General features: G+C 26.9%; 4 protein-coding genes across 4 annotated transcripts; 3 read left to right on the top strand and 1 right to left on the bottom strand.

Moving 5' to 3' along the window:
- Positions 1-189: 189 nt before the first annotated feature.
- Alg2 (alpha-1,3/1,6-mannosyltransferase Alg2) lies at positions 190-1,503 on the bottom strand. The gene is made up of 2 exons (XM_017900287.1): positions 1,237-1,503; positions 190-1,167 (listed from the first exon to the last, which is right to left on the bottom strand). The coding sequence occupies exons 1-2, from the start codon at positions 1,477-1,479 to the stop codon at positions 190-192; spliced, it is 1,221 nt and encodes a 406-aa protein (XP_017755776.1). The 5' UTR covers positions 1,480-1,503.
- A 368-nt stretch (positions 1,504-1,871) lies between these two features.
- Positions 1,872-2,587, top strand: LOC108547672 (cell division control protein 31). Its single transcript, XM_017900286.1, has 3 exons — positions 1,872-2,100; positions 2,227-2,421; positions 2,541-2,587. Exons 1-3 carry the CDS (start codon positions 1,872-1,874, stop codon positions 2,585-2,587), a joined length of 471 nt encoding a protein of 156 aa, XP_017755775.1.
- Vti1b (Vesicle transport through interaction with t-SNAREs 1b) lies at positions 2,575-2,965 on the top strand (the record flags this gene model as incomplete). Its single annotated transcript, XM_017900327.1, has 1 exon — positions 2,575-2,965. A coding segment is annotated over exon 1 (330 nt), but the record flags the coding sequence as incomplete, so codon positions are not given.
- Positions 2,966-3,620: 655 nt separating this feature from the next.
- On the top strand, positions 3,621-11,308 carry cnk (connector enhancer of ksr). Its single transcript, XM_017900285.1, has 12 exons — positions 3,621-3,678; positions 4,324-4,913; positions 5,239-5,349; positions 5,421-5,671; positions 5,747-7,986; positions 8,101-8,230; positions 8,300-8,797; positions 8,861-9,004; positions 9,386-10,110; positions 10,178-10,576; positions 10,719-10,948; positions 11,024-11,308. The coding sequence occupies exons 1-12, from the start codon at positions 3,621-3,623 to the stop codon at positions 11,237-11,239; spliced, it is 5,592 nt and encodes a 1,863-aa protein (XP_017755774.1). The 3' UTR covers positions 11,240-11,308.
- Positions 11,309-12,208: the final 900 nt, after the last annotated feature.

The raw sequence follows: 12,208 nt of genomic DNA, 5'->3' as shown, positions 1-12,208 counted from the left end.
TATTAATAAAAGTACTATATAATTACTATTAATATAATCAATAGTACTAATAAATTGAAATTTACACAATGTGATTCTTATTTCTTTGTCCTATTTTGTTTTATTTTCATATCAATGTACATCATATAAAATATGTAATAAAATTGTAATAATTTAAATTTTTATCTGTAATATATAAAAGTTAACTAACTATAATAATTTTTTTTGTATTAAATCTTCAACTGTTTTGTTCAATTGAGCACTAAATACATCAAAACTAAAAGTTTTAGCAAATCTTTTTTTTCCTGCATTACCAAATTCTTGAATATACACTGGATTTTTAATTAAGTAAGCTATTTTTGAAGCAAATGCATCTCCAGATAAATCAACCAAAAATCCAGTAACTTCAGGAATTATAGATTCTTTTGGGCCACCAGAATTATGTGCTATTACTGGTTTACTCATATACATTGCTTCAAGTGGTACAATACCAAAATGTTCATTTGGAGGTGTATATAATAAAATCTTAGAATGGTATAAAATAGATACCTTATCGATATCTGAAGGGGAGCGAAGGAATATTACTTTGTCTGTAACATATAGTTCATCAGCAAGCTCTATTAATTCTAAATAATGTTCTACATTTTCTTCAACTCTTTTGTCATATCCACCAGCCATAATTAAATATACTTTTCTGTATTCTTCTTCTGTTAAATACTTTTTAAGTTCTGCTAGTGCTTCTAATGCTAGTCCCAAATTTTTTTTACGTTCATATCTGTTGATAGATAATAATATAATACTATCTGAAGGTAATTTTTTATCAAGTACTCTTTCTAAAGACATTATTGGAGTTTTATCAAAAAAGTCTGTATTAATAGAGGGATACAAAATTTTAGGTTCAATATATAATCTTTTAAATGTATCCTTAAATACACAACATGTATATGTGCTATTTACAAATATTTTATGTGCCATTCCAGTTGATATTTCTTCCAAATAATTAAGGAATATACGATATAATTTTTTACTAATTCCTCCTGGTTGTGAGAGCAATTGATCTGGATAATGACAATAAAAAATTATATATGGAATTCGTAATCGAAGAATAGGTATACATATAGAAACCAAATCACAGAATACAATATCTGGCTTATGTTCACAGAAAATTATATAGCTAGCTGCATATATCTAGAAAAAGAACAGTAAAAGATATGAAAATGATTTATAAAATTGTCATTTTTTAAGAAATAAACTTACCATACGAATATAAGCACAAAGCGCAAAGAATCTCCCCAAGATATGTCTTGGCAACCAATTTCCTACAACTGTAACAGGAATCGTTCCATCTCTTGTTTCAGAAAAGCAATGTTCCGGATCGTGATGAGTTGTCACGACATTAACCTTACAACCTCGATTTTTTAAAGCTAACGCAGCATCAACTACTAATCTTTCTGCTCCTCCGATGCCAAGATCCGGATGTAAAAATGTAACACTTGTCATTTTTATTAATTTAATATCATTAAAGACATTGATCAAAGAAATAATATAGTTCAAAATTGTTTACGATATTATTGACTTATAGTGTGGTAACACCTGTTAGTTCTTTAAAACTAACAGGTCTTATTTTCAATGCAGATCAACGTAGGTCATAGAAATCGCCAAAACAAATTAGTGAAATATTTTATGAAGTTCAATATATACGTGAAGGTTTTTCATTTGAATATTATCATATAAAAATATAAAAAACATATTCAGATAAGACTGTATACTAAATAAAAGTCTTTATAATTTATTGATAACGAAAGAAATTAAATATTTTCACAGTTTTTTTTTAGTAATTAAAAGGTAAACATAATTCAGTTTTGAGAATAATTAAATATTTATTGTCAATTATGTTAAATGTTACAAATAATATTCTAACAAAAAGTATAAAGAAATGTTTAAAAGAATCGTTTTGTTTAATGGACAGTGATAATGATGGTTATTTAGACTATTATGAAATGAAAGCTGCATTAAAAGCTTTAGGTTTTGTAGCAAAAAAATCTTATATTTTAGCTATTATACGAATGTATGACAAACGAGATTGTAATAAAATTTGTTTTGAAGATTTTAATTACGTTGGTATGTTTAACAAAGCCATTATATCTAAGCAATTAAATTTAATAAAATAACTATCGAAGAAATTTATAGTTACAACATTTATTTGGTCTTTAATATTATATTAATCAAATTTTAATATTTCCATAGTGTCAGAGAAGTTAAATAAGCGAGATCCTTTAGATGAAATTAAATATGCATTTAAGTTATTTATAAGCAAATCTACAAATGACAAGATAACATTAAAACATTTACAAATACTTAATAAAGAGTTTGAATGTAATTTAACCAATGAAGAAATGGAACTTATGATTAAAGAATTTGATTTGAATCAAGATGGTTTTAGTAAAAGAATTTTATTTTGGATTAATTAAATTACTGCAAAAAACTTAAATCTATTTTTATATAATTCCTTATTTATTTTGTATTATAAATATGTATGTAAATTATGTTTCTGATTTCAGTTGATCAAAGTGAATTTATGGATATTATGTTGGATATTACAACTTAAAGGACATTTATTTTCTTCAATGTGAATATATTTATTAACATTATCACAATGAATTTTGGAATTAACTGGGATGAAGAACATCGACAACCATTATTAGAAGCAAATGCAGTTCTGGAACGTTCATCGCAGTCTATTGCTAGATCTCAAGCAATTGCTGTTGAAAGTGAACAAATAGGGACAGAAGTAATTTCTGAACTGGATGAGCAAAGAGAACGATTATTGCAAGCAGAAAGAAGATTATCACAAACAGATGAAAAATTAGATAAAATAAAACGTATATTAAATGCTATGCAAAGAAGAGTTCTAATGAATAAATTTGTATTAATTTTAATTATATTACTAGAAATAGCTATACTTGGTATTATTATATATTACAAATATATATTGTAAATATGTATTATGTACATAAATAAATAGGTAAAAAAAAATATATGTATAACTTATAAGTTTAAAGATAAAAGTATTGTATACTTACTTTAGTTTGTATTTTATATAATATATTAATATAATACAAAAAGCATATATTATGTACAAATTTTATTTAATACTGTGTTGTAATTAATGTGTTTTTATGAATTATGTGTAAAATAAGAAATATTTTACAATTTGATACAATTTTGTAAATTAATATATCATGAGAGCCACTGGTATATGATACTAAATGAGAACTACCAACCACACGTAATAATTATTATTAATAAGTGATATAATTATATGAATATCTATCATTTCTATGTTATAATATTTTATTACAATGTTTGATATATTAATATTAATACAGAAACATTACTTTTATTTTTTAAATACACAAGAACTGATTCTTCGCAAAATTATGACAGTTACTTTTAATGTTGCCAGCACATGAACGATCAAAGCGCAGTGTAACGCTATTATTTTGAACTATCATGTCATATACTACAGAGCTATTGTTAAATTAAGTATTTAACAGTTATCGACGAGACAGTCTGGAAATTAGAACAGCTGAAGACTAGGAGAATCTTTAGCATTTTCTGAATTAGTATATGATCGGATCATGGCGTATGTTAATGTCGCTGAATGGAAAACTGAGCAAGTGTGTGAATGGTTAAAAGGTATGAAAAATTGAATTTCCTTTAGAATTAGTGTATTCACCCATATAACTTAAGAAACGAGTGAATTTTGTAATTTGCACGATGTGTCGTGAAAATTTGCGCGTAAAAATCTTGCTCAATATACGCGCATCTCTTCTCTTTTTTTCCCTTTAACCATTTAGTTATATATGTAAAATATTGTTGATTTATTTAAGTATTTGTTCAATCATACAATTTAAAAGTGATATATTTATTGTTACAAAATTTTCAATAATACACAACTTGATATCTTCTAAAAATATTTCATAACTGCAACAATTTTATTTATTTTTCAAATCTGTAATGTTAATATTTATAAATGACTATTGTTTACATTATTTCAGTATTGTCTTTTCATTATTATTAACTTTAAAACAAATTAAATTTAAAAACAAAACAAAGTTATCATTTATACATAAAATTATACAATTTGTAAATAAATAATTACAATAAGAACAAAATTAAACATTTTTTTTCATATTTTATCACTTTTAAAAAGTTTTATTAACATTTGTTTATGTATTATTCTTATACATTATTTATGCATATTCTATTTCATTTTCACATTTTTTCTTCTTTTTTTTATTATAATAGGATCTTTTTAGTAAAAAATGATTTTTATTTTAGGTTTGGATAATTCTGTTCTTCCCTATGTGCATAGTTTTACAAATCATGGTGTCAATGGACAACAATTATTAAGTTTAAGACCTGAAGACTTAGAACATCTTGGAGTATTAAAACTTGGTCATCAAGAAATTATTCTTGAAGCTGTAGAATATTTAAGAAATTTTCATTATGAACTTGATCGTGAAAATCTGCAATTGTTGGCATTACGATTATCGTGTCAAGCACATAGTTTGCAAAATGAATTGTCTCGTCAAACAGATTCTAAACCTGTTACAACTCAAACATTATCTGATGTAGCATCAGTAATAATGGCTGTAAAACCATTAGTAAGATGGCTTGATCGACCTCCTTTTAGTGGACAATTGGAATACAATGACAAAAAAGTAGAATTAATGAAGTTAGCTTTAGAAATGGCCACATGTGCACAAAGAGATAGATTTGCAGAGAAACCAATAGAAGAAATCAGAACTATTTGTGGACAATTAGCAAAATTGGCAGATTATATAATACAAGATATTACTGATCCTATGATATTGCAGCCTGCTAGTTTAGATTTGGCAACATTAAAAAAGAAACCAGGAGATGATTTAGTAAGTTTCAAATATCAATTCAAAGTAAAATAATTTGATCTATTTTACTTCTTTATGTTTAAATAACTTTATGATAAATTATGATAATAATAAATAATATATATATATAAAATATTTTCCACAAATCATAAAATAATGTACTTTATAATCATTGTAGGACAAAATTATCTGCTACATCCTTTAGTGATAAAATTATCATCATTCAACACAACTTTAATTTCCTGTTTAGATAATTGTGTTACATTATATAGTAAAATTAATATAAAAGAATAATTTTCATAACAAACGTAAAAAATGAAAGTTAGAAAGAATTTTCTTTTTGTAGGGATTTTATATTTTACCATCTTTTCATGGATCTCATCAAATTGCTGAAATTAAATTTGGATCAGCTGCACATCAATGTGGTAAGATGGAAGAAGGAGATGAAATTGTTCAGGTATTGTCTTTTTCCTAATGGAATTTTTGTTTATTACGTAATTTATACAATTTAATTTTAATATTTTTCAGGTAAATTATCAAACTGTAGTTGGTTGGGAAAGAAAAAATCTTTTAGAATTGTTTCGTGAAAGTCCAGCAGAAGTATTATTAACTTTAAAACGTAGACCAAGACATACAAAAGTCTATGGTCAAATTTACATAAAACCATATCGACTTCCAAGCAATAAAAAAACATCTTACACAACACGATGGCAACACAATCTTCCATCACCAAGACCAGAATTATTAACCATACCAGATTTTACAATGCCATTACCAAGGTATGTATATATATTTATATACATACATGTGTTCCATTCATGTTGAAATCAATACGAATTTTTTAATTTGTTTAGGCCAAAGAATCCCAGTCCAGAACCTGCAAGCATTTTAGATACTGTTAATATACTAGATACAATGATAATAGATAGTAGCGATTCAGATAGTGAAACAGAACCACCTTTATCAATTCGATTATATTCTACAAAACCAAGAAACTCAGTTCAAAGACGAGCTACAATAACTGGTGCTAGTCCTACTACCAAGCATGGAATTGATATAGAACAATTTTGGAAAGAATTAAAACAAGAACATAGTACAACCTCTCAATTACGGGACAAAGCAGCATCTTGTGCTCATGGTTTAGATAATGTACCATCAAATATACGGCCACAAACGTGTATAAGTATAGAACAAAGCAAAAGGAAAAAGAGGAATGATGGACAAACTGATGATAAGAAAGTACAATTTCAAGATAAACTTATGAAACACGATATTCCTCAAGTAGGAAATACAATCAGTATAATACACGAGAAGAAAGATGAATGTAAAACTACTCAAATTTGTGAGGAACTGTTAACTACTAGTAATATAAATACATCCAGCCAAATTTCTCAAACATCTGCTAATGTTACCAATAACAATAACCTGAGTGATACAAGCGTGCCTTTAGATGAGTGCAACAATTTTATTAGGGATAAACATAGTAGTAGTAAAAATATGGTAAGCAGTAAAGAACCTAGTATATATAACGGTAAAGAGCGAGGAAGATTAGATAAAAGTTACAGTACACCAGCGTATGATTTAATGGACGTTCACAATATAGAGGACAGAAAACAAAAGTTATTTTATGTATTAGAATCATCTGCAAATAATGTAAGCAATGTATCAAATAAGACTGATTTTCAATTGACTTCTACAAATTTCGAAGATCAACAAGGATTGAGAGATGTTGATGATCAGAAACAAAGTACTCAAAAAAATTTTAATAGTAATATCCGAAAAAGTAGTGATATTGATAACTATATTACTCAAGATAACAAAGGCAAATGTTCTGAATCATCTGAACATTCGGATTCGTTTAAAACTTCTATATGTAAGATAACTGATGCAAGTCATAAAATCAGTATAGAAAATAACCAAAGCAATAACGAATGTATTAGTACCGATGTAAATAAGTATGACATGAAAAACATAACAAACAATTTAAACGTTAAAACGGAAAATACGTCAAAAGTATGTAACACACAAAATTTTGCAAATAATTCAAATTCAAATCATGAAACTAATGAAAATAAATTGGAATTAACAAATAGTTTTGTGCAAAAATGTGCCGATAATAATTTAAATTTGAATAAATTTGGAAAGATTCATCAAACATTTAATGAACCAAAAGATTGTGGTTCAATAGAACATAAAACATTAATGGAAAAGATAAGTAATGTATCAGTGAAAGAAAAGATACAATCTCCAGGACAAGTATGGACAAATAATAATTTGTATTCTGTTGGAGATAATACACAAACTAGAAACATTCCACAAATTCAGATTTATCAAAACATACAGAATGATAATACAATAACTGAAGATGCTATTAATCAAGGAAATGCAGTACAATCATGCAAATGTATAGAACTAACAAAAATTGAATCTAGTAAGAATCTAGAAACTAAACCGCATTTAATACCTCCAGATCCACCTCCACGTAAATACCATTCAAAGTTAACAATAGATTCATCTTTAAGTAATACTTCAAAAATATTTGAAGATGAAGAAAAATATTATACATCAGAAAAACTTAATACTAGGAAAGATTTAAAAAACATGGAACACAATATGGAAAATCATATCAAAAGTAATTTGGATTATCAAGACAAACAGGATTATTTTGATGCTTGTAATAGTTTTACAGAAAAATTAGAATTTATTGACGACATAAATACTTTAGATAATGAATGCAGACCTAGTTTGAACTTGGATTCTGCATATTTAGAATACAATGATAAACAAATAAAGGATACTAAATCTATCTGTGATAAATATGATCCTACTGTTGAAAAGTCTATATACTCCAATTCAACAATGGAATACCATGATATTGAGTCTTATTCTCAAAATATGGATTCTCCAGATGGTTCATATTCTTCAAAACAATTCCTAGATCATAAAACTAAAGTATCTGAAAAGGAAAAAAGTTTTGAAAAGGGTGTGGTTAATAAAGCTATGATGGTAGCCAGGAGTATTGGACTGCATGGAAGCTTAAGCAAATCTTCCAGTAGTCCTAGAAGTAATAGAAAACGGAGCATATTATTTGCAAGTAAATACTTATATGTATATTATATACACATACGCGCACATATACAATACATATTAATGCACATTAATTTTTAAAGGGTTATATTTATTAAGTTTTATGTTATTCTTGAATTAGGAAAAAGAAATATCTCTGTTAAAGATATAGGCACAGGTGATTTAGAAGGATGGTTAACATATCGCACAAGAGGTGCAGGTGGTGCTTGGGCTAAAGCTTGGTTTATTTTAAAATGTTCTTCTCTATATAGGTGTGTTAACTAAATTTTTATATATATATATATTTCGCATACAAATATTTATATGATTTTTAAACCTAGGTTTAAAGCTCAAAACAGTATAAAAGCAGACTGTCTCATAGCTTTAACAGGATTTACTGTGTCACGAGCTGCTGAAGTAAAATCGAGAAAGTTTGCATTCAAGGTTTATCATACAGGAACAGTATTTTATTTTGCTGCAGATACTGAAGATTCTTTTGCCTTATGGGTAGATGCAATTAATAAAGCAACTTTAGGTGCTGATGGTCACAGTAGAAATAGTGCTCTTTTCAGCGAAACTGATGAGAGCGATGGCGAACAAAAAAGTAAAACTAAAAGTGTTCATACTTCGGAATATAAACCGAATTTCGAAAAATCGTTTGGATCGTTAAAAAAAGTTGTCCGTAAGGATTCTTCCACGTATAAAGAACATGAAATCAGTGGTGCTAGTTTAGATAGAAAATATTTGAAATTTCTTGGTACAAGGAATCATAATGTACCTGTTCCAACTGCACAATTTAGAAGTTACAGAAGAGTTCTTCCTACGTCTACACCTAATAAGTAAAATTATTTAATATAGAATATCTCATTTAAAATTAAGGTAAAATATGAATTTTCTTTTAGGAAACAAGATTCTGTTCCAAATTCACCAGACTTACAAATGACAATTGCAGGAAGTACATTTTATGGACTATGTGCATCTCATAGTACTACTGATATGTCAAGTAGTACTCAAGATATGGGTGATTACAGACGTACTACAGACAGGTAATAGTTTATATTGCATGCTGTAAAATTAATACTAATTTTGTTGTATTTAAGCGTGATATATAATTTTAAAAAAGTTCTTTAAAACTTAAATTATTATCGTTCTATCTTTTTTATAATATATATAGAAATAAATTTTTAACCGAATAATGATAACAGTTGAAAATATTGTTATACTTTTCATTTTATAATAAAATAATTAATTAAAATATTGATTGAATTTATTTTATATGTATATATTTTGTGCATGTTTTACCTTATTTAGAATTATTTTCCTATACATTATCCTTATTTGATTTAGAGCACGTTTTATATTTTATATATATATATTTTTTATTATATTAAATGTAGTAATTTAGTGAAGCAGTACTTAATATTTAGGTGTCTCAATAACAGAAATAGAAGACCAGAAGATCTGCAAGGTTTTATTACATTAGAAGAATTTATGTTATTACAACAAGAAGATCAAAGACAAATGACGAGGACTAGACCTGTATCACCACGAATGACACCTTTAACTAGTGATCACGTTCATATTCAACATAAAAACTTCTACGATAATGAGACAATTAGTGAACAATCCAGACTTATTGATGGAGGTTTCAATGATATTTACACTCGAAATAAAAATAATGATGAAATGGTTAATAATACTGTTTTGTGTGGTTACTCACGAAATTCGGACAATATTCATACAATGCGACAATTTAGTGGAGATTTTGATTTAGAAAAAAATGAGTATAAAGGAGAACCATCAAAATATACAATTCCGAAAAAATCGAACGAATTTTGTTATATTAATAAGAAAAAGTCATTAGATGGATTAAATTGTCAACAAATGAAACCAAGCAATTCATTTCAATGTAAAACTGTCACAAATGAACAAAAACAATTGACCCCCTTATGTCACAGTAAAACAGATAGTGGTGATAGATCAGGGAGACAAGTAAACTTAACTTGTGAATATAATACTAATGTTTATACTAATCAAGTACAATCTTCAAGTAATCATAACATTTCTAGATCGTATGATTATTGTTTACCTAAAAATATCAATAACTTATCAGAGGATAAATCGATAACAAGACCGCTTACTCGAAATGATGGTAATTTTCATTGTTTATGTAATAATTTTACGTAATATAAAACAACATTGATATTATTCTTTTTTAGGTCCTTCTGGCTCTAGTAATGATCTTACATTTCATGTTTATGAAACTTTACAACGTGCAAAAAAAGATGTATCCATTAGTCGTAAAGGAAGTTTCAATTTAACAAGTCGCCGTGATCATGTTTTTTCAGATAAGCATTGGTTAGACTCCTTGCGACGGATTGATAAAAAGGACGTCAATTATGACAAAACCCGTTTGAAAAACGTAGCGCAATACCAACCTCCACCTATACCAAGTTCTCCATTTGAACAAGAAGGAATGACTGCTGCATTTGAGATGCATTTAGATAAGGGTGAACAAGTTCAGAAAACAAATCGTCTGAAAAATTTATTTAGTAATAAATGTCAACAGAAACCTTCTACACTTGATTTGCCTAAGGAAACACAAAAGACTTTATTAGGTAAATAAATAACATATTTTACATATATTACTTGATATGTTATTATATCATAATATGTTTCAATTATATTATTTAATTTTTTATTGTATGTCTTTTAGAGACATTTATAATAATCGTTTAGAACCTTATATATAATTTATAGGGTCACCAAGATTACATCGAGCAATATTCAGGGAGAAATGTTACAATCAATCACGATTACCAAGTCGATCCAACAGTCAGAGTCCTGGCGATAGTGGAATCAGCCAATCTATTAGTTCTTTCAGTGGAAATAGTCCTCAAACTCTTAGTCAGAGTTTTAGTTCGGCCAGTTCTATCAGTGATTGGAGTCCAGACACTCCATCACCATGTACTTCAAATTTAATGTTAAAAGTATGTATTTCAATAAGTAATAATTATAAGCATGTAAAATATAATGATAAAATAACAACAAATATTTACTTTTAGGGTAATTCAAGTCAATCTTCCTGTCAGAAAGGATATACAAGCATAGGTAGAAATTCATTAACAGCGTCGACGATACCTTACATACCACCACCTACATCACCATCACCTGATTATCCTGGTCTTGAATATCCACCAGTATTTGAACCTGGTACTTACTCTCTCTTGGATGCTTCATTATTACGTAATCGTAATAAAAGTAATCGAGACACTCATTAACCAATGACACAACTTAGATCATTAATCTACACACAATAATAACCAAAGATAATGTGTTTTCTCAATCATTTTTCTAATCAGATATTTTATATAAGGAATTCAAAAGTATAATAATATTTTTCCACAAAGTATTAAAATTTAACCGTCCATTTTATGATAATGTAAAGATTATTAAATCATTTTTTTATATGAATTGATATTGTAGATTAACCACTCAATAATATGAACAAGTTGAGTGGATGACTGAAATTTAACATGATATATCATTGCCTTAATAAATAATACGAATACTATTTAAATTGAATTATAGAAAAAATTCCAGAACTTTGTTATTAGCATTATTTGTAATTATTGTTAACATATATCGATAAATTGAAACATATTATACCTTTCAAAATATTTTAATTGTAGTAAATGTTTATTATATATGAATTATGAAATTCTATAGTAATTAACAAGGAAGTAAATTTACACATAGAATATTACTAAATAAATTTGTTATATAAAAGACTATAATAAGACTATAATAATACATTAACTGATAAGAAATATTAATGAAAAATTGAATGAGTAACATTTGTTGTTTATAATAGTAAACTAAGAGGTCAATTTTTAAGTTCGCAATGCGCACGCTCATATACACAAGCGCGTGCGCGGGCACGTTTTTTCACTACAAATAGTTTTCAGTACATTAAATAAAAGTGTTCTTAAAATACAATTAAAGTACACAAATAATATGAATTGCATTTCAAGAAAATATAGCAAAATTGCGTTACACTTTTTTAAACATATTTTACAAACAGTTTTATATATATTTTAATCGTCATATATATTCATATATTTAAATATAATGTGATGATGTGTAAAGTGCCTATATATCTTTTTTATATAATTTTTGTATATAATAAAAATAATATTTTAGCTATTAATGTAGTTCGAAATGCATGATTTTATTATACTTTATGCTCA

Source organism: Eufriesea mexicana, unplaced genomic scaffold (assembly GCF_001483705.2).
Source record: "Eufriesea mexicana isolate 0111107269 unplaced genomic scaffold, ASM148370v2 scaffold1140, whole genome shotgun sequence".
NCBI classification, from domain to species: domain Eukaryota; kingdom Metazoa; phylum Arthropoda; class Insecta; order Hymenoptera; family Apidae; genus Eufriesea; species Eufriesea mexicana.
The sequence above is the reverse complement of the archived record's forward strand: the minus strand, read 5'-3'. Positions and strand labels throughout refer to the sequence as shown.